Source organism: Acomys minous, assembly GCF_964271855.1.
Source record: "Acomys minous genome assembly, chromosome: 2".
Lineage (NCBI taxonomy): Eukaryota > Metazoa > Chordata > Mammalia > Rodentia > Muridae > Acomys > Acomys minous.
The window spans coordinates 577,568-600,695 of record NC_140484.1 but is presented as its reverse complement, the minus strand read 5'-3'; the positions used below and the strand labels follow the sequence as shown (position 1 = coordinate 600,695).

Genomic DNA, 23,128 nt, shown 5'->3' with positions numbered 1-23,128 from the left:
AGGACAGCCGAGGCTACCCAGAGAAACGCTGTCTAGAAAAACAAACAAACAAACAAAAAAAGAACCAAAAAAACCAAGCAAACAAATAAAAGAAAAAAAAATTGTTTTTTCATAAAATATATCCTGATTACATTTCCCCATCCTCTACTCCCTCAGTTCCTTTCCCCTTCCCTCCCCTCTGGATCTAGTCCCTTTCTTTTTCTCATTATTAAAGATGCTTCTAAGACATAATAACCAAACATGATAGAAAATAAAGATAAATCAAAATCCATCATATTGAGACATCTTTCTATCAGAAGAAGATTTTATATTATTTCTTTAAGAGACAGCTGGTGATGAATTCTCAGTTCTTGTCTGATATTTCTCAAGACTTTACAATCATCTAAATCTCAAACTCTGGTTATTTCTGATAGAATGCCAGACCATGATTGTGAAAAATTCACAATTCATGCCTAGAAAAGTATCTTCTCCATAGAGAATCTACTTTTGTTTCTCATGGCTAACAGTGCCAGCCAGCCAAGACCGTTATAATCTATCAGATGATAGGAGTTTCTGTAAGGAAGGTCAGTCCATAGTTTGTCCTTCTTACTGTTGCTGGAATCTATCCCTTCAGTTTGATGAGGCAATGATCAATTTTATTTCTGTCACTCAAGTCTATCAGTGCTGTGGTAGATTGCATGGTCCGGAGCTGGGGAAGCAGCTCAACAGGAGAGCACATGCACGTTCCAGGGTATAGTGGCCTCCTCCCCTTCCAGAAGAAGTAGGTGGCCCTAGCAGGCTGGTGGTTCAAATGTCAAGCTCCACTCAATCTGAAGTTTTCCTTACTTCTCTGTTGCATTCTGGCCTTGTTTTTTTTTGTTTTTGTTTTTAAAAACAGGTTTTAAAACGCAGGTTTTTAAAAAACAAAAACAAAAAAACCAAACATGTTCTCAGCAGGAGTGAACCAAATCACCTCTTATCAAGGGCACACCACAGCACTAACAGAATGCCTTGCACAAGGGCACACCACAGCACTAACAGAATGCCTGCATACTTGGACAGAAAAGTGCTAGCTACATCAAAGTTATCACCAGAAACACTTGCAACAAATAAACCAACTTAGCTGTTTTTGTTGTTGTTTGGGTTTTTGTTTGTTTGTTTGTTTGCTTGTTTGTTTTTTCAAGGCAGGGTTTCTGTGTAGCTCTAGCTGTCCTGTCCTATAGACCAGGCTGGCTCGAACTTAAGAGATCTGCCCAGCTCTGCCTCCCAGAGTGCTAGAATTAAAGGTGAGCCACCGTGCCCAACAACTCAGTTGTTTCATTTTAGAGGTTTTTTGTTTTTCCTGTTGTTGTATTTTGTCCTTTTTAAAATAATGACAAAGAATTCAACTATGATCAATTGAAGCAGGTGGTGGTATCTTTTAAGCTTCTGAACCGGTGGTAGTATCTTTTAAGTTTCTGAACAAGAATATATGACAAGCTAGGCATGACAGCACATAGCTTTGATCCAGAATTCTGGAACCAAAGACGTAAATTTCTGTAAGTTTGAGACCAGCTAAAATTACATGGTGAGGTCCTGTCACCCACCCACCCCCTCACACAGGCACACATGCATAGCATGGCCACTGAAGGAAGTATGTAGAGGCAAACAAGAAAATCCTGCATTGGAGCACATGTCAAGCAGGGTTAGAGCAGAGGGTTAGCAACAGCTGGTATGAGAGTCTACTAACTGACCATCTCTTGGAAGCAAAAGGAAAGAGAGGAGAGAGGAGCCAACATGAACGTGGGATATCCAGCCTGAGGCAGTCCAACCTGGCTGTGCATGTGACCTACCCATCAGAAGAAATTCAAACTCAGCAGGCATGTTGCAAGTCCTAGTCCAAGCCCTCAGCCCAAGTATGGCGATTTCGACAAATTTAAATAGAACTTTGGAAAACTAAGCAGCTGGATCAGCCAGGGCTACATACTAAAATCCTATCTCAGAAACAAAAAACAAAAATAAAAACTATCAAATAACTTGCTAAATTGGTACAACAAGTTCTGTATGTAACTATCTCCATGCATTTGTGAATCAAAATCTAAGAATTCAAATGCTCTGGAGATACAGGAAAAACAAAAACAAAAAAAAAAAAAACAAAGCAAAGCAAAACAACTTGAATTTCCTTATGACATTTAAAAGAGATGGGAGTTAACTTATTTTAATCTTTAATAAGCCCATTCTAATAGGAAGTTAAAACTTAGTTTTATAAAATGCTGTATTAGCTGAGGAAACACAGACTGACACAGATATTACTAAAACTTGTGAGTCTAACCTGGTACCTCTTTGAACAGCCAGACAACATTACTTACCCAATTGACTGTTCATCAAAATGTTATTATTTTAAAAGCTTTCTAACTAAAGACCAATCAACCAAAATCTGGCTAAATAAACTTAGGTCCTGAAGTAGGGAGAACAATCAGCAAAGCACTTGTAAAAGGACAGTGACAGAGACCAAAGGACTGACAAGTACACAAGACAGACAGAGCTGCCAGTAGGTGAGAACTCAGGGAGAAAGGAGTCAAGAATCAAAAAGCAAACTATTTAAAGCATAATAAATAGCTTTTGGGTTTCATCTACAACTTATACACAATACATATATATAAATCATATAAATACGTGTGTTAATGAATATGCTGTATTCAGTTACAAAAAAAATGACGAAAACAATTTAATAGGTGGAGTTGTATATTTTAGAAAATGTGGGAGCTGCAGAGATATCTCAGTGGTTAAGAGCACTGTTTGCTCTTCCAAAGGACCTGGGTTCAATCCCCAGCATCCACATGGCAGCTCACAACTATCTATAACTCCAGTTCTGAGGGATCTGACACCTACATACCAACACATATAAAATGAAAAGAAAAAAAGAAAAAAGAAAAAGGAAAGAAAATGTAGCTCTGGCTATAATTGAGGGAAAAAAAAGAAAAACAAAAAACAAAACCTTTGGGCCATTGAAGTGGCCCAGCATGTAAAACATGGGATCCAGCATGTAAACATGGGATAGCTGATACGAAGCCTAAGGACCTGAGTTTGCCCTAGGGCCCACGCAGTGGAAGGAGAAAACCAACTGCAGCAAGAAGGGCAGGTGGCACATATGTACACCACCTCCTCAGACACACAAGATAAAATGAAAACAAAAACAAACACATCAAACACAAATCCTACTGTGGGACCATCCCTCACCTTGGAGTGAACCCTGGTCATCTACTGTGAATTTTCTAGATCCTGTTACTTCTACACCAGAATCCAAGTGGGATCTGCTCTGGCACAAAGCTAGTGTCTGAGGGGAAGACCAGGAGGCCAGGCAGCCCACTGGGGGTTTTCTGCTATTGCCCAGATATTAAAATCATCTACAAGGGTTTGCCAATAGCTGGCTTCAGTTGTTCATACTGCAAGTTTTAGAAACTAGGAGGCAAAACACTCACTCTTGAAAGATAATACAAATTCAAAAGAGAAGATATATTGAAACTTTTCTTTAAAAATTTCACCAAATGGTAAAGTTAACAGAGAAAAACAGGGTTTTAAGTAAAAGAACTGCTGACATGGTGATAAGTGGGATCAGCTAGGAACAAAAATCTATTCCAAGTAAAAAGGTCCATAATTTATGTCAAATTTTCAATCTACTTTAAAGATTAAATCACTCAGTCAGTATCCAACTTCAAAGTATAAACTTGTGTGTTAAATCAAATTGACAAGATGCCGACTGTTCATGACAGCTTAGCTCCACCCTATCAGAAACACTCGAGCCAGCCAACCCTGACACTCAGCCCCTTACCTGCAGCTCCTTGGAGACTCGCTCTAAGTGGCTGGTTATCTTTTTAATCAGGTCACTGTACATCTGTTCTGAGTGCTGCTGGCACACACACTTGTACACACAACTGCAAGAGGGAACAAGGGCGCAGAAACCAAGTCAATGAAGAAGCATTCCGCACAACCCCATGTTAAAGCATGAATTCAAAATACAAATCGCCAGCCTCAAACAGGAGATAAAGAGAAACTAAGAACAATATACCCTCACAGTCATGTCAAATGACCTGAGTGGTGCACATTAAATAGGCATAACTGAGTGAGGACCTACCGTCTGAACATGGTAACTCCTTATAAACCAGCTCCTCTCTCATTTTTTAAAAAACACATGTCAAAATAAAAGTCATAACCAACAGTGAGGAAGATGTTTGCAATACATACTCCTGTACACTAGTTATGGGGAAAAACAGAGCTGTCTCTCCCTCCGTCACTGTTCAGCACTGATCAGTCCCTAATTAGCTGCTTCCATTTACCAGAACCAAGTAACAAAACATCAAAGAGAATTACAACTGCATGTCAGTAAGTAGCCACAGAGCTAACGAAGATCTCCCTAAAAACCATGTGTTTTTTTACAGCAGAAACTCTTCTAGTTTTTCTCATTGACCTCAGAGTTTTTTCTTTTTTTCTTTCTTTCCTTTTCTTTCTTTCCTGTGTGTGTGTGTGTGTGTGTGTGTGTGTGTGTGTGTGTGTGTGTGTGTTTTGAGGTTTTTCATTGTATATGACAGAGGCAGAAGTTAGCAGAGTGTCTTAATTTGATAACCACTTCTGAAACAAACCTCCAATACAGCAGTATGGAGACTAGACAGATCCAACTTCATCTTACATACTTCATACATCACATTTGTATCGTCAGTAATCAAATCCCATTCAATCTCAGGAAAAGTAAACAGTAACTTACCTGTAAATCTGTTCATAGGATATAGGTATATAGTCACCAGGACTCTGGGTTAAAAGTTGATCTATGGCACCATCTAATTTTGGCCAGTATGTGCTCTTATAATCTTCAATTGTTATAACATTCATTACTATAAGGAAAAGTAAAATAAACATTACTATGTTCCACATGGAAATACAAATTTACAGCAAGTATATAATCATTCAAAATCCTTGTTCCATTACTTACCCATCCCATTTCAATTTTTAAAAAGAGAAATTTAAAAGACAGAGGCAGGCAGGTCTTTCTGAGTTCTAGGACAGTCTGATGTACATAGTGAGCTCTGAGACAACTCATGACACTGTGTCAAAAAAGAAAAGGAGGAGAGGGGGGAGGGAGCAAGAGAGAGGGAGGGAGAGAAAGAGAGGGGGAGGGAGAGGGAGAATGTACAGATAGAATGAGCAGAAGAGTAAGAGCATAATGCACAAAGAATCTGGGCAGGAATGTTAAGTAGCCATTGGTTGCTTCCCAGTTTGCTGTACATTTCGATCATCAGTAAAGCACTCTCAAACATACTCTGACTTTCAAATACATAGTATCGCTATTATGTGTCATAATGAGCCATTATTGAACCACAAGAAGATTCCAGGAACTGTGGCCTTCCATAGTTAATCTTTATAGATATCCCTGGGAGAAATCTACCTAATGACTGGATTTAAATAATGCTGTAGTCCCAAAAGAAGCTTCCACAAAATATGCTGAGATTTATGGTGTCACCAGTCCCACTCAGGCACACTAAATTGTACTCCAAGACCTAGGATATGACAGGCCCAAGTAAAAAGACATGACCTAGAAACCTTGCACTGAAAGCTCATCTCATTCCACTGGACAGGTCCTTCCAAAGCCTTAGTAAGCTGTTCCTAAGTCCAGGGGTGTCAAGTGCTTTAGAGCAAGATGCTCATGTTAAAGGGATCCCTATATACCTAGGTAGATAAAAGGCTAACAACTTTCAGACCAGGCATCTTCGGTATAATGGTACCAAAAACCGGGAAGCAGGGAGGTTAAGTAAGGGGCTTCCTCCAGAATACGTGAACAGAGAGGTCAGGTCAGGAAAAGCCTTACTATTACATTCCTAACATCTAACCTTTAGCCATTAAGGGTCAAGAATTTTTTTTTTATCCACTGATATCATCAATTTTCTCTAAATCAATTTACTTTCAGTGCTATAAAATGCATGCTAAAGAACATTTGAAGAATGATTTATTGACTCATGAAACAACATGAGTCAGTAGATTTTTTCCCCCAGTGAGACAGGGTCTCATGTAGCCCTCAAACTCTTTATGTAGCCAAGGATGACCATCAACTCCTGATCTTCCTGCCTCTAACTCCCAAAGGCTGAGGCTACAGCTGTGTGCCAACATCTTGAGCTTCACTATAGCATAATCTTAAGTACATTTTGCAAGGGCTGGGGATGTAGCTCAGTGGAAGACTGCCTAGAATATGAGAAGCTCTGGTCCTGTCAGCAACACTGTGGTGGGAGAGGGGTACTAAATGAAAGAAATCAGATCCAAAGGTCTCCATACTTGTAAGAGTTCCATGTATATAATAAACATTGGCAAAACCTTAAGGATAAAAACATATGGGCGATTGCCAAGGAGTCAATAAAGAAAAGGCTTATCTATAAAAGGCTAACAGGAGATCTTCAGAGCAATGAGAAGCCTTATATGAAGCTGAAATAATATACCACGCTATTAGTGTCAGAACCAACAAAACTGTAAGGCCATACAATAAATCATCAAAGCTGTAGAATAGAGAGGCAAAGATGAAATGGAAATGTGACACATCTGACAAATGAATCACAGAGCCAACACTGAGAGAGAATGGGCAGGAAGAGTTCTGACAACACAAAACTAAAAGGGGGCTGAAGGGGATCTATATAGCTCAATTATACAGCATTTGCCTGGCATGGAGGAGATCATGGGTTTGACTCTCCCTAACACCGAACGGAGGGGGAAAGGCAACTCTCCTACAGACTTAACATTCTAAATCTCTATTTAGGAAATGTAAGCCCAGTGGCTGAGAGTTCACCTAGCATGTGTGAAACCCCAAGTGCAATCCCTATTACTTTTTTTTTAAGTGTCTTTTATAGCCTAACATGGTTGCACACTTGTAATACTAGCACTTGAAACACTGAAGAAGGTGAGAAAGAAGGATGGCTGAATTACACAGTAAGTGCAAGGCCAACCTGGAATGCATGAAGAAAAATCCTGTCTCAAAAAAAAAAAAAAAAAAAGAGAGAGAGAAAAAGAGAGAAAAGAGATGGGAGGGAGGGAAGGAAAAGGCAATGAACTAGAACATGTGAGTTCACAAAGAGACATTCCAGTTCAAAATAAAACTTATGTGAATCTCAAAACAACTGCCACAAAGCTGACACTTCAAAATACATATGGGAAAGATAGCAAAACACAACCTGAATCCTACTGCAAAGGTAATTAAATTGACCACTGCTGCAACAAAATGAAACTAAATCTAAAACACAAATTGATGGAACCTAGGACTTGGAAGATACTATACAGCTACAAAAAAAACTAGGAAACTAATTAGAGATGTGCCACTCAAGGCAGGCACTTTCACTAACCAAATAACTCATTAAAATAACATAGGCTGGGCAGGCATGGTGGCTGATGCCTTTTAATCACAGCACTCTTGGGAGGCAGAGGTAGGTGGATCTAAGTTCCAGGCCAGCCTGGTCTACAGAGTAACCCTCCCTGGGGGAGGTACGGGGGTTTTGAAACAAGCACCATAGGGAAGAAATTAAAAGCTAGAGCCACAACTCTGAACTGCTCAAGTCTGAGAACCACTGCCCTGTATCAAACACAACTCACTCTAGCCAGGGAAGATCACATCTATTTTCTTCTCTGGATTGCTAGTAAATGGTCTGTTGTCATCTTGCACTGTGGTCAATTAAATGTATAAATAAGTATACCAAAGACAATATTAAAAGAGCAGCCAGGAAGTGCTTTCATGCAAACTCACCTAAGTTCCATTTGGTAGCCTATTCTCCACCAGGAAAGTCACCTTAACTAGTACTGACTTTCAACTTAGTGATTTTAAAATAAAACAAGCTAAATTGCATCTGAAATACAGCTTTTTAAATTAACTGTAACTAATGACTAGGTATCAGAAGGGATGGACCAGGGAGAAATGGATGCTTTCTAAAACAAAATTATCACTTGCTATCACAGCATGCTCATCTTAGTATAACAAGCAGTCATCATTACATCAGGCAGAACGTTCCGCTCCCTCCATCAAGCAGGGTAGAATGAACTCTTTAAAGTACTGGTCAGAGGAGCTAACAGCCAAGGATAATACAAGGGGAGCAAATAGTCAGAACAAAAACAAGATAATATATAAAAACAAGATGATATATCTAATAAACAAATGGAAGTATTTAAAATCCCTAGATGAAAAGGAAAATAACTTGGCTAGGGTGTAGTTTAGTTGGGAGAGCACTTGCCAAGCAGGCACAAACTGCTGGGTCTGCCCCCAGCACCACATAAAGCATAACTGGATGTGGAGGCATTCCTGCAGCCTCAGCACTGCAGAAGCAGAAGTAGGAGAATCATCACAAAATAAAAACAAACAGAAAATAAAGCAACACAGAACAGTGACCATTAGTTGTTACTAGAGAACAGGCCAATTTAAAAACAAAAACTGAGGCCGGGTGTGGTAGCACACCTTTAATCCCAGCACTTAGCAGGCAGAGGCTGGTGGATCTCTATGAGTTCAAGGCCAGCCTGGTCTACAACCTGAGTCCAGGACAGTTAGGTCTGTTACACAGAGAAACCTCATCTCAAAAAAACAAATAAAATAAAATAAAAACAAAAACAAAAACTGCCCACTATAAATAGCATGTTCTTGTGGGGAGAGAAAAATCCAACTCTGCACCATATACTTTGCCAAGAGAAGAGGGCAACTATCTGAAACCTAGTGAAGCTATATTTCTGCTTGGCCAAATTCTATATAAAGGTTTTGAGTATTTAGGGACATCTAAATTCAGGGTTTGAACACACTATAGAGAACTTAAAATGTCTACTGCGATTACTATAAAGTCACTCTTCCTGTAAGTTCTAGAGTTACACTGACATAAGCATACACCAGATAACACTGACATCTTGATTTTATTCAGGTCCTCATTAACATGTTCCTTAGGAATTCTAAGCTACTCAATTGCCCCAAAAGACATGCTGTGGTCTAGGGATCTAACAAGCCAACTACCTGCCGCTATCTAACATACTTTTACTTCAATCAAATGAAGTGCCTCTTCCCAGACACTGAAAGGCTGTAAAGCTTGTAAGATAATTACATCATTACTGCTCTACTGCTTATAACCCACTTTCTTCCTGAGGAGCAGACTAGGATGGTAGAAATGCCTTCAACAGAAGATGGTTCAAGAAACCAACACTTATGCTGGGCCCTGTAATCCCAGTACTTGGGGAGGCAGAGGCAGGCAGATCTCTGTGAGTTCAAGGCCAGCCTGTTCTACAATGCAAATCCAGGGCAGCCAAAGCTACCAAGAGAAACCCTGTCTCAAGAAAGAAAAAGAAAGAAAGAAAGAAAGAAAGAAAGAAAGAAAGAAAGAAAGAAAGAAAGAAAGAAAGAAAGAAAGAAAACCAACACTTGATGCAGTGGCTACTAGTAAATGGAAATCTGTTTCTAAAAGGCACTGAACAACACTGTTCTGTAATTCTACCATCTCATTTGAACCTGAGACACGGCTATAAACAAAAATCCACATGACAGTACATGTATGAAATGGTCAGGGCTATGACATTTACTAGGTACCAAGTCCATCTAATTCAAACTCTCACCAAAGTACACGCATCTAAAATAGAAAATCTGCTCTCAATTACACTAATTACAAGTATGCCAGCACATTAAAATTTTTACTGTCTCCTAACATTTCAACAGGTTGATTACTCTTTGACTTTGAAACCAAAATTGTCTGAGCTCTGAAAATGGAACAAAGACAGGTGCTGAGGGGGAGCCCTGCAAACATTTAAGACAAGGCTAGGCGACAATGAAAAGTTAGAGGAGAGTAGTCTTGGGACTGAAGACCTATGCAGATACATGCGCGGACAGGGGCTTGTGAAGCCCAGAGCTGGTAGACTACGCAGAGGTCATAACTGTCCACTATCTCTGTACACTAACTCTGTACTTGTGAGAGCCTCAGCCAAGAGAAATATCCTACTTCCTACTCCACCTACCCACCTCTTCTTTTCCTCAGAGTGAAGATCCTTTTCTTGGAAACCAAACACCCCAAAGAAAGACACTCATATACTCACACTTGGCAGCTCTTCAACAAAACAGCAGCTTGCCATCTGATGAGTCTATGCAAACACAGATCTACCAAATAGTCTTTTTCAAGTCTGAGTAAGAATGGACAGTGAAGGATGATCAAATTTCACTCAGATATGAAAAACAGAATAAAAAATGACAAGCTAAAGCCAAAGATAATTCAAAGGATAGAAGAAACTTTTTTTTTAAGTCTGTAACTATTGTCAAGCAAATGCAAACAGAGCTGGCAAAAGGCTCAAAGTGCTCACCAACAAGCCTGAGACTCACCTGCATTCAACCCTGAAACCTACGTGGTGGAAGAAGAAAACCAACTCCTGCAAGCTGTCCTCTGACTTCCTTGTGTGTGCTGCATACACAAGAGCATGCTAACATGAACACCAAAACACACAATAATAAGTATGATCTTAAAAAGATAATTAAAAACTGTCGTGACAAAGAAGCAATCCAGGCATTTCTAAAATTAAAAATACAGCCAAAATCTAATAGAAGGATAAAGAAATCATCATGGAACTTTCCCAGATCATTAAGAGAAACAGAAGACAGCAGAATCTCGCTGACAAAAAAAAAATAAAAAATAAAAAAAACACCCACAACACTAACAGGAAATTCTATATGTCTACCAATAATTCAAGAGAATGAAGAGAACAGGAAAAATGTAAAAGAAAATAAATACTGACATATTACAACAGAAAGTATCCCAGAAACCTCCACAAGAACAAAAGTCAAAGTGGGGCAGTGGTGGTGCATGCCTTTAATCCCAGCATTTGCGAGGCAGGGGCCAGCCTGGTCCACAAAGGGAATCCAGAACAGTCAAGGCTACACAGAGAAACCCTATCTCAAAAAACCCAAAGGGGGGAAAAAAAAAAGAACAAAAGTCAAAGCAGCATCTGATACCACAATGCAGACAGCAAGCTTAAAGCCAGGGTGCAACATTTTAAAAGTTCCAGGGCAAATTTCACTTAAGAATTCTGTGTCACAAGCCTTTAATCTCAATACTCAGGAAGCAGAGGCAAACAAATTTCTATAGTTTAAGGCCAGTATGTCTACATAGTGAGTTCCAGGACAGTCAGAGCTACAGAGACGACTCTACACGAATGTAGCTCTTTTTTTAAAAACCCAGGTAAGATCTAACACTTTCTGAGGAACCTACTGGAAGACTTCTGACATGCGTGCATACCCACACAGGAATGTACCAAGAAAGAATGCAGATGCAACCATAGGGGCTGAAGGATGTATCTGAGCAGCAGGAGCCTTGCCTGCACATGCATGTCCTAGGTTTGTCTTTACCATCACAGAGACAGAGAGAGAGAGACAGAGACAGACAAACAAGACAAGAGAGACGAGGAGAAAGGCAAAGTATATACAGCATGCAGTCATTATACCTACTTAAGAAGCTGCAGCTGCTGAGTGACAAGTATACCTCAACCCTAAGGAACCAAAAGGAAAAAGAGAACTGACAGCTTCATAAGCAAAAACTAAGTCACTAACTAACTGTTGGATTGAATGAAGCTGTTGAAAAGTTACAAGGGTGTGCTCAGGCCACCCATGTTAGCACATGCTTTTAATTCCAGCACTTGAAAGGCAATGACATTACGTTCTAGGGTAGTGAGGGCTACAGTGAGACCCTGTCTTAAAAAATAAAAATAAAAATAGAGTAGGTTCCACAAGTATGTCAAAGTTCTAGATCAAAGAGACTAATCTGAGTACATTTTTAGCACTTCAGTAAATACAGTTTTTACTTAAGCCAAAAATTGTAGTATTAAAGGACTGCAGAGACAAAATACCTTAATCATGGGAAGCCAAGCAACAATAACATAATACATGAATATGTGTGTGGGTAAATATCACAACATATGTTGATTCTATCAAAGAACTGACTCCTGGGAAACAACTCTAGGAACAGGATAAGGGCACTGCTCCAGACTTCTGATTCTATCTTCCCACACAATTGTGTGTTTCAAGTGTAAAACTGTTTTTTAAAATTTTATTGTGAGCCGGGCACAATGGTACATGCCTGTAATCCCAGGACTCAGGGAGACAGGCAGACTGAGTTTGAAGCTAGCCTGGTCTACAAAGCGAATCCAGGACAGCCAGGACTACACAGAGAAACCCTGTCTCGAAAAACCAATAAATAAATAAATGTGTGTGTGTGTATGTATATGTATGTATGTATGTATGTATGTATGTATGTATGTATGTATTTGTGTGTGCCTGCATGTGTTCATGCAGATGTCCACAGAGGCCAAAAGAAGGGTGTTATATCCCCTAGAACTGTAGTTACAAGTGGTGATGAGCCACTCAATGTAGGTGCTGAGAACTGAAGCCAGGTCTTCTACAACAGCAATAAGTGCTCTTAACCACTAAGCTGTCTCTACCACCACCACCACCCCCGTAAACTTCTATTAATTTTAATAACAGCAAAAAATCTTTAATGAAAACTGCTGTTTCAGAATTTCCAATACGCTAAGATAGGAGAAATGAAGAAGTTCAGGAGTTCAAACCATCAATCTTGAGTATTCATTCTCCCTTCCTCAACCCAAAATGCTGTAGACTCTAAAGACTTCTAAAAATCTGAAACCCCATCTCCAAAGCTTTAATTGAGCATTCAGGATCATCTGTCTACCTCAGAAGCTGAAACACTACTTGGCCATACAATAAACACTTGCTGAATAAAACACCATTCAGACGTCTAATTATAACACCTGTAACTGTATTACAGATCTACAAAGGCTAACAGCCAAACGTCAGCAAAACCAGGAGGAGACATGAGGCCAGGTTATAGTACTGAGACACACTGCAAAGGAACAAGGACAACTTTACCAAGTGCCTAACAACCTACAGTGTGCAACTTGCACAGTTTACAACTCAGTTTGTTTATAAAAGATTTGAAACTAAGCTGAGCGTGGTGGCGCACACCTTTAGTCCCAGAACTTGGGAGGTGGAGGCAGGCGAATCACTGTGAGTACCAGGCCAGCCTGGTCTTCAAGTGAGTCAAAGACAGTCAAGGCTACACAGAGAAACCCTGTCTCGAGAAAGAAAAAAAAGGATTTGAAACTAATACAAATCAAAATGGGTTTCTCTTTATCAATGAAATTGTATTTGATACCAGTTTTTAAAAATAAAAAACAAAAAGGAAACGGACTGTATTCATGGTGATGCTTGCCAAACACAGCTACTACACCAAATAACAACACATGCTGAGTCCATCCACCAATTTGCAAACTCAAAGATAGGCCCTGACAACCAAAAGGCAAATGTTAGATTTAGTAAAATCAACTAATACTGAAAATCAATTCAAAAGTCTTTTTCTTTGGTTGGTTGGTTTTTTAGAGACAGGGTTTCTCTATGTCGCTCTTGTTGTCCTGAACTCACTTTGTAGACCAGGCTGGACTTGAACTCACAGCGATCCGCCTGCCCCTGTCTCCCAAGTGCTAGAATTAAAGGTGTGTGCTACTACACCCAGCTTTAATTCAAAAGTTAAATTCTAGATAAAAGTTGAAAAAAAGAGTAATTTCATAGCCGGGGCACAGTGGTGCATGCCTTTAATCCCAGCACTAGGGAGGCAGAGGCAGGTGGATCACTGTGAGTTCGAGGCCAGCCTGGTCTACAAAGTGAGTCAGGACAGCCAAGGCCAACACAGAGAAACCCTGTCTCAAAAAAGAAAAGAAAAGGAGAAGGAGGAGGAGGGGGAGGAAAGAAACAAACAAACAAAGAAAAACCAAACAAACAAAAAGAGTAATTTCATTAGGTTCCATTTGAAATATTATGAGTTATCTGCTCACCTAGGGGCAAGAATTATTAGTGCTGTGCTCACTAAGTCTCCTCAGATCAATGATGGCTAAGGTTGTTTCTCTGGCCTCTACACATATACACTCATATATGTGCACATGCATGTCAGTGTCAGGAGCCAAATGTATTTTCATACATTGTCAGAAGCCATTCAGAAAAAAAGGGGCTCAGTAGTTATGCGGGCTTTCTGGAAGGTAGTCCAGTACTTTGCAAGGTCTGTACTGAACACACCCCAGAACTGCTTCCAGCCTCTGACACCTTTTTTCTGTGCTACTGTACCTCTCAAAAATCTGTCATGGTATTTATGAATGAACAAACAATTGAACAAACTTCCTACAGGATCTTTATGAAGATGTACTGCTGTCCAGATGAATTAATTCCTGATAATGGAAATCTTGATTTGATTCAAACTATTTTAGAAGTTAAAAAGTCAAATAGTCGATTGAAAGTTTATAGCTGCAATAAATACATTTGTGGACCTCCAGATGCCTCACTAGGAGACAGGCTTGAGAGAGATTTGTGGCTTCTAGAGGAGACTCTAGAAATGGCACAATGAATCCTGGTATGTACCTTAAGTATATACAAATTGGTCTGAACGTCCTATGAACTCAGAAAATAGTGGGGCTACCAAGAAATGTCTAAATTAAGTACAAACCTTAATGTCAAAAAATACAAACTGTTTCATTGTAATCATTTATGCCTTTTCAGTTTATGACATAAAATACTGTTGTTTTAAATCTATTTTGCATCTTGGAATGTAAGAGTAGATATAGAAATGTTTAGCTTAGACTGAAACATGTAATCACTAATATCCCTCCCACTGTAACGGTTTATCTGTCTCTGTGATAAATTCTTTGGACTATAAGGTAATTCTTTCTCTGACTCAGAGAGCTTTTGCTCAGGGTATAAGAAGTGTAACCAGGGCAATAAAGTTTATTGAGGCCATTTGCCTCATCCATTCTCTCTCGAGTGTTTGTGTGTGAGAGTGATCTATTCTCTCTCTTGGGGCTCCAACATCAGCCCTCTCAGATAAACAGGCATACTTCAGCTTATAGAGATTTCCAAAGGAGGCCAGCCTATTTGCATGTAAGCTGATTCCTTGATCTACAGCCCTGACTACAGAAGCGGGGTGGGGGGGTGGGGTGGGGGGGGGGTGGGGGGGTGTCATTTTAAGTTTTCCTTTTAAAAAAAACTCAGCAGTAGTGCAGCCAGCTCTGAGTGTCTAGACAAGAAACTCTTGTCTCCTTCCCCTGTCCTTACTGGCTACCTGTTGTAGTCTCTGAATTTAAAAGGTTTCTGAATTTAGGTATAAAATGAGAAAGACCAGCTGACTCCAAATGAAAGAAAGACATTAGTCACTGACTAGCTCCGAACCAAGAAAAAGAAGTCAGTCACCAGTTTGACTGACCCCAAATTGCTAACTCTATGTCTACCTATCTCAGTTTCTCCCCAAAAGTAATGAAAAAGAGGTGAGTAACATTCCGTAAGAACCTACAGGACTTCAACAACCGATACTGACAGGAACCTGGGAGTCCATGTGGAACGGACCCTGAGAGGGCCGAACACCAACGGAGCTACTGTACATCCAAGTCCTCAGAGGTGAGCTTGCTGAAGAGTCTCTGCTCACCATACACCTAAGATTTGCTCAATTAACAACACCTAGACTTGATGTCAGCCTGCACCAGTCAGAATTCCCATATAAATCTGTATGAACAGATTGGATACAAAAAATTAAAAGATCAGTAAGTAGCCGGGCAGTGGTGACACCTTTAATCCCAGCACTCAGGAGGCAGAGGCAGGAGGATCTATGCAAGTTCAAGGCCAGCCTGGTCTACAAAGCAAGTCCAGGACAGCCAAGGCTACAAAGAGAAACCCTGTCTCACAAAAACAAAAACTATCTTTGTGGTATGCTGTGCATAGTGGTGACGCACACCTTTAATCCCAGCACTAGGGAGGCAGAGGCAGGTGGATCGCTGTGAGTTCAAGGCCAGTCTCGTCTACAAAGTGAGTCCAGGATAGCCAAGGCTACACAGAGAAACCCTGTCTCGAAAAACCAAAAACAAACAGAAAAAAACAAAACAAAACAGAAAACTATCTTTGTGGGCTGACCAGATAGCTCAGCACATAAACTTTACCTGTAAGCCTGGCACCCTGAATTCAGTCTACAGGACCCACATAAAGTCAGAGAAATAACTCCATAAAGTCATCATCCTCTAGAACACACACACAGTTTTTAGAGAACTATCTTTGTACAAAGAGCAAACAAAAAAAAGGGAAGTGAAATGTTTCACTACTCATAAGGCAGAAGTAATCCACCAAGTGGAACTGGGATTGGGGGGTAAGGGAGACAATCTGACAAATTCTAAACCCAAAAAGCTCACAAAAAACATCACAGTCAAATTGCTGACACTGAGAAAGATAAAGCAGGGCCAGAGATGTGGCTCAGCTGGCAGAGTGCTTCAGAAGGCCTGGGTTAGACAATCAGCAGGTATAAACTGGGCACAATCCCAGACCTCCCTGGGTGGAGACAGTAGGATGAGAAGTTCAAGGTCATCCTTGGTTACAAAGTGAGTACAAAGACAGTGTGGGCCAAAAGAGATCCTGTCAGAATGAATGAATGAATAAATAAGTAAGTAAGTAAATAAGAAAATGGGAAATTTTAAAAGTATCCAAAAACGAGGGAAATATCACAGAGAGAACAACTCAGGACAGTCAAGATAAGAAACAAAGACACAGTCGGGTGTGGTGGCACCTTTAATCCCAGCACTCGGGAGGTAGAGGCAGGCCGATCGCTGTGAGTTCGAGGCCAGCCTGGTCTACAAAGTGAGTCCAAGAAGGCCAAGGATCCACAGAGAAACCCTGTCTCGAAAAACCAAAAAAAGAAAAGAAACAAAGACACATGCCAGGTGTGGTGGCCCAAGCCTTTAATCCCAGCAGGTGGATCAATGTCAGTTCGAGGCTAGCCTATCCACAAAGCAAGTCCAGGACAGCCAAGACCACACATAGAAACCCTGTTTTGAAAAACCAGAAAGAAAAAAAAAAGAAAAGAAAAGAAACAAAGACACTGGAGGGAGGGGGCTCATGATCCCTCCCCATGCTAATGAGAAAATCGTGCTGGGCAGGGTGGTCATTCTTTAAATCTCAAAGGCAGAGGTAGATGGATCTCTTGAGTTCAGGGTCTATGAGTTCCAGTACAGCCATGGCTAAAAGGAAACCCTTATCTCCAAAAACCAGAAAAGGCTGGACATCTGTAATCCCAGCACAGGGGGAGGTAGATGCAGGTGAATCTCTGAGTTAGAGGCCTATCAAATACAAATTGAGTCCAGAGAAACCTTTTTTTTTTTTTGAGGGGGGAGACAATATAAAACAAAACAAAGAAAAGAAAGAAAACAGAAAGGGGATGGGGAGAAATGAAGGAAGGAAAGAAGGTAGGATGGAGGCTGCCACAAGTAAATATTTTTAAAAGCACTTTAGGTTAAAAACAAATTAACTGGAAAAGATACAGTATACAATGAACCTTGAAATCTCAAGATACAGGACACCACCAAGGATAAAGACAGGTGTTCCACCATACAAAAACACCTAGCTCCTCACACAACAACCCAACATGATATACCATATAAGGGGTTTGTAAACAGAACTTAAACCCATACATATATTGTCAGTTACTTTCCTACAAGAGCCAAAATAACAAGGGTAGTTTTTTAACAAATATTTCTGGCATAACTGAACATGTATGAGGAAAAGGAATGTCATTTTCACACTGTACACACTTCAGGCCACAGATTAGAAGCTCAACCCACAATATAGGAAAAAATCTTCCTGGCCTTGACTTACACAAGTATTTCTCAGGATAGAAAAAGGACAGGCCATAGAAGAAAAAACTGATAAAAATCAGTTAACATCAGAACTAAAAACATCTACCCTTCAGAAAACACTAAGCATCAGGGAGAGAAAATTCAGAATACATATCCAAAGTTCACAGGGATATCTTTAAACACAGCAAAACAAACAACCTAAGAAACAAGCATCAGCTCTGAACAGTCTCATAAGACTAGAAACCACCTGAAAAAGCCAAAGACACATGTAAATGAAAGACACAGACAGGTTAAACTTTAAGACTGACAATACAGAGCCAGCACTGTCAGAAGTCCTGGAGCCAACAATACTTAGTTTGTCAACAAATCAAACATAATATTGGTAATATTTAAATTGAATTTCTAGATTCAAACAGAGAAAAGGGGTATTCCTATAATAATTTGATTCAAGAACATGGAAACTTGAACCATTTAGCTAGATGCCTCCTTAGTACCTTATTAAAATTTCACTGTCTCGCTTTAAAAGTCTTGTGTATTTGGGGGTTATTTTACTTACAGACACTTTATTTTTGTTTTTTGGTTTTTTTGGTTTTTTGGGGGTTTTTTTGTTGTTTTTTTTTTGTTGTTGTTGTTGTTTTGTTTTTTGAGACAGGGTTTCTCTGTGTAGCCTTGGCTGTCCTGGACCCGCTTTGTAGACCAGGCTGGCCTCGAACTCACATCGATCCACCTGCCTCTGCCTCCCAAGTGCTGGGATTATAGGCGTGCGCCACCACACCTGGCTTGACACTTTCATTTTGTTGAACTATTATGTAGACATTTATTTTTTGACACTATTGCTACTAGTATAAATATTATCTTTTCCACCTAAATCTATCTACCCTGAGTTTCTATTGGTTTCAATAGATGTTGATAAAGGATATTACTGTAAAGGGTCTGTTGTTTTTGCTTTTGAGAGAAGGGTCTCACACTATGCCACCCTGGCTGACCTAGAACTCATAAAGATTCCCCTGTGGGGGTTATTAAAGGTGTGAGCCACCATGCCAGCAACCAGGACTTTTCTTAACATGTTAAAGAATACTAGAAATACGGGGCATCCATGGGGAGTGATATATATTGAAATTTTCTCCCATTATTATTATTACTATTAGCTATAGGTCTTTGTAGCCCTGGTTGTCCTGGACTCATTTTGTAGACCAGGCTGGCGTTGAATTCACAGGGATCGGCCTGCCTCTGCCTCCCAAATGCTGGGATTAAAGGCGTGTGCCACCACGCCAGGCCGGAGTTTTTATCATAAGTAGGTGCTGGCTGATTGGCATTTTAAAGTCATCAAGTCATGATTTTACCCCCAATCTACTGAGATAAATTACAGCAATATATTTATATGAAAAAACAAAAACAAAAAACAAAAGCAAAACACTAGGACAAACTGTGAATCATGATTCGTGGTTAGAGCTAATGAGCTAAGAGCATACAGGATTTTCATTTCTACGCTAACAGGTTTAGCACACGTTAATAATCTTATCTAGCTTCAGAACTAACTCCATAAAATGGTCTTGAGGATTTAGTTTTGTCTTGCTTCTGTGCCCTATGTTCTACAATGTATAGAAAGGAAAGGTTATTGAAGTCTGATAGAGTTTGTGTACAAGACTATCTGGACTCAGAGATTTGAAAGGGAAAGTCCTCATCACTACTACTACAAGCCTAAGCTCAGCACACACTTTCTTCTGATAACTGTTCCCTAACAATGACATATTTCATCTGCCTTTTCTAATTTATTACCATATAATAACTTTTTAAACTCTAATAGTCTTTTTGTTTTTCATTTATTTGCAACTTTCCCCTTGACCAACTTAATAGGTCTGCATGGCTTGCCAACCTTTTTGTTTTGTGACAGGGTCTCATATGTATCACATACAGGCTGGCCTTTAACAGGACATGCAGCTAAGGAAAATGAAAATTTTGATCCTCCTGTCTCTACCTCCAGAGCTCTGGGATTGCAGTTGTGAGCCACCAGGTCAGGACCAAACCCAGGGCGTCCAGCGTGCTAGGCAAGCACCCTCAACTGGGCTGCATTCCTAAAACCCCAAGGTTATTAATCTTCTCAAGAAAGAATCTTTTGGTTTGGCTGATAGTCTTCTACTCTTAATGCTCATTTCTTAACTCATCTAAGAAGTTTTACTTAAGCATTAATCCAAACTTCCTTCAGTAGTTAAGGTAAATCACACTGCCTTATAAGGTCTAGTTACACAATGTAACTGCCAACACACAAACTGCATTTTGTAAAGGACTGTCTTGTGTATGCATATGAGGAAATATGCCACATACAAACCTATCTACACCCACACAAAAGTGTCCCTGCCTAAAGCAGTATCTTGAAGGCAAGAAAGGTTGTATGCTATCCCCATAATTATTTCTTCCTAAGGTTATGACTACACACTTGAATCAGAACAAATAATTTTCTCCTCACAGCTAGGAGGGCAATTACTGTTATAGCTGTTATATGTTATTATAAAATTGGTTAACTAGAAATAAAATCTCCAGTTACATGAACAGATGTCATTTTCAACTTGCAGTTAACAAGGACCTAGCTACCAGTAATGGTCACTTCCTTTTACAACCCCCACCCCCAGGCTAAAAAGCACCCACCTTATTCGCTTCCTAGCTATGGAAGCACACTAACTGTGAACATTTTGGGGTTACTTTTTGTCTTCTGCTTGCAACTGAGTGTTAAGGCAGAACGATACAAAGTTCACATTCCGCAGGGCCCTGGGTATGGCCACTTGCTGAATTGCTTCTCTGGAAAGTGACTGTTATACATCAGCAGTCCCTATTAAGTAAAGAAGCGACTCAAAATTTCGTGACAGGATGCAAAAATGTCACAGAGAACAAAGTGTTGATATAGTCCAACGTCCAGATTCATGAATTGTTTAAAGTACAGGCGGCTAAGAATACAATAACACAAGTTGTCAGATTATTTTGCTCTCTATCTAGCTGGAGGGGGGAAAGGGCGAAAGACCTCTCGCTAACGAAATTTAAGGCTGCCTTATTTTCCCAGAAGCTTGCTAATGTATAAAGGTGTTGTCCGAAGCATAATCTAGGGATGCGTGCGCAGGTATAACAAGCAGCCCAGGCCGGTAGGCCGGACACTGGCCGCGGACTCGTAACATGGGTGGAAAAGAACGAAGAGGGGAAAGAGGAAGAGAGAGAGAGAGAGAGACAGAGAGAGAGAGATACAGAGAGAGAGAGAGAGAGAGAGAGAGAGAGAGAGAGAGAGAGAGAGAGAGAGAGAGAGAGAGACCGGAGACCGATGCCTGGAACAAAGGAGGTGGGGCGGGGGGGATTCGGCGAGGCCAGGAATGGGGGGGAAAGGCCAAACTCACGGAACTTGGAGGTGGAGGTGTTGATGTTGATGGTGGAGCTGGGGGTGGGGGCGGGGACCGCCTTGGCCACCGCGGCGGCCGCGTCGCTGCTCTTCAACATCATGATCACCCCGTTGGGCTCAGGCAAGGGCGGAGGCGCCATCGGGAGCCCCTCCTTGGGGCCCTTCCTGTCCACGGAGCCCGCCCGCGGGGGCGAGTCTCGGCCAGGATCCGCGATGGACGGCGAGGGCGGCGGCTGCCGGAAGCTGTCTGCGGCGGCCTCCCAGTTGTTGTGGTTCTGGTCGTCCATCATCGCCTCGTAGGTGAGCATATCTTCCTCCTCCAGGAGCTCCTCCATGAGCTCCTCCATCCCGCCGCGCCGCGGCCTCCCAGGCACCTGCCCGCCCACCTCAGCGCCCGGGGCCTGGGAGCACAGCAGCCGCCTCGAGTTCACATCGCCCGGGGCCCTCGCCGGGCAGCTTCCGCTCTCCGTCAGAAGGACCCCCGCCAGAGGAACCGCGCGGAGGGACTTGAGGTGGGCACTCCCAGGCTCTGGTTCTGAGAGAGGCGGCCGCAAAGCGACGACGTCCCTCACGACATTTTACAGCAGCCTCGACAGGCGTTCGGAAGGGGCTCCGGGGAGCGGCCCGGGAGGCACGTGGTGCGCAGGCCGGCCCGCCCAGCTGCGCGCGCCCCGCCCCCGCGTCGGCTTAGGCCCCGCCCCCGGCCAGCCGTACGTGATAAAGGGCTTCGGTCTGCGCACGCGCGCTCTCTAACTTGTTGCCCGGAGCTGTGCTGGGTGTGTCCGCCCTTTTCTCTTTTTTTCCCCCATCTTTTATTTTCTCCCTTTTCTTTCTCCCTCCTTTTTCCTTTTCTTTTCTTTTTTTCAAAAAAAGTCTCAAAAGTCGGGCGGTGGTGGCACACGCCTTTGATCCCAGCGATCTAGGCAGAGGCAGGCGGATCTCTTAAATTGGAGTCCAGCCCGGTCCACAGAGCGAGTTCCAGGACAGCCAAGGCTACACAGAGAAACCCTGTCTCTCAAAAAAAAAAACACAACAAAACAAAAAAGTTTTACTCTGTACCCTAAACTAGCCTCCAACTCAAGGCGGCCCTCCTTAGCCTCCAGTGTCCCATCGTGCCCCATTGCTAGCTAGCCTTTCCGTAGCGAGCTTCCACCACCACCACCGACGCGTGCTTTTTGCCACTCAGGCCTTGACCTCACAACCCCAACCCTTGCATGGAGATGAAAGTACAGGGTCGCAGTAGGCCCTGGGTACAGACTCTAACTGGGCTAGACTGTTAGTGTGTGCCTTTTTTTTTTTTTTTTTAGCCCTGGGTACGCCAAACTGAGAAGTACAGAATATTGCTTCAAAAATTGCTCAATATGTATTCTTCCCAAGAATGTGTAAAACATTTGCAAAAGATAAACACTGTGTCCCTTAGCAAGTGTCTGTGTCTGAGGACTGACATAACAACCACATTCTCTGACCGTTGTGCAGTTAGAAACCATTAACTGAACAGTAACTAGTACATACCCGTTGTGGTTTTTTGCTTTAGTTTTGGTTTTGGTTTTTCGAGACAGGGTTTCTCTGTGTGTAGCCTTGGCTGTCCTGGACACTCTTTGTAGACCAGGCTGTCCTCAAACTCACAGCCATCCACCCACCTGCCTCTGCCTCCCTAGTGCTGGGATTAAAGGCGTGTGCCACCACGCCCAGCATGTCCCCGTTGTATTTCTTTGATCAACTCATCAATCTGAAAGTCATAATGAAAACCTTTAGAACCGATGAGACTGGTACAATTATAGTAAACTTTGCTAGTAAGGCTCTGTTCAAAGAATTTTTTCCCAGCACACTGGTAAATACTGAACTTTTCATGTGTAGTTTGTTAAAATACTCAAATAACATAATAAAGGTTTCAGGCAGGCTCTGTGGTACCGGCCTGTAATCCCAGCACTTGAGAGACAGAGGTGGTCAGATCTCTGTGAGCTCAAGGCCAGCCTGGTCTACAAAACCAGGTCACAATAGCCAAGGCTACACAGAGAAACCTCTGTCTTAAAAAACAAAACAACAACAACAAAAATAATAATGGTTTCATTGTTTAAACATTAT

The 23,128-nt window shown here is 41.5% G+C and overlaps 1 protein-coding gene across 2 annotated transcripts in view; it reads right to left on the bottom strand.

Annotated features, from left to right (window-relative positions):
- The window catches only part of CACUL1 (CDK2 associated cullin domain 1), a 55,436-nt gene extending 33,749 nt beyond the window's left edge, over positions 1-21,687 (bottom strand). The window contains exons 1-3 of one of the 2 annotated variants that reach the window (XM_084754411.1): positions 21,042-21,687; positions 4,721-4,847; positions 3,791-3,893 (exon numbers count right to left, since the gene is read on the bottom strand). In XM_084754411.1, the coding sequence (XP_084610537.1) occupies positions 3,791-3,893; positions 4,721-4,847; positions 21,042-21,390 (579 nt within the window). In that variant the 5' untranslated portion in view covers positions 21,391-21,687. The remainder of the gene's footprint in view (positions 1-3,790; positions 3,894-4,720; positions 4,848-21,041) is intronic. The other variant, XM_084754410.1, reaches the window with a different exon arrangement.
- Between the last annotated feature and the right edge of the window lie 1,441 nt (positions 21,688-23,128).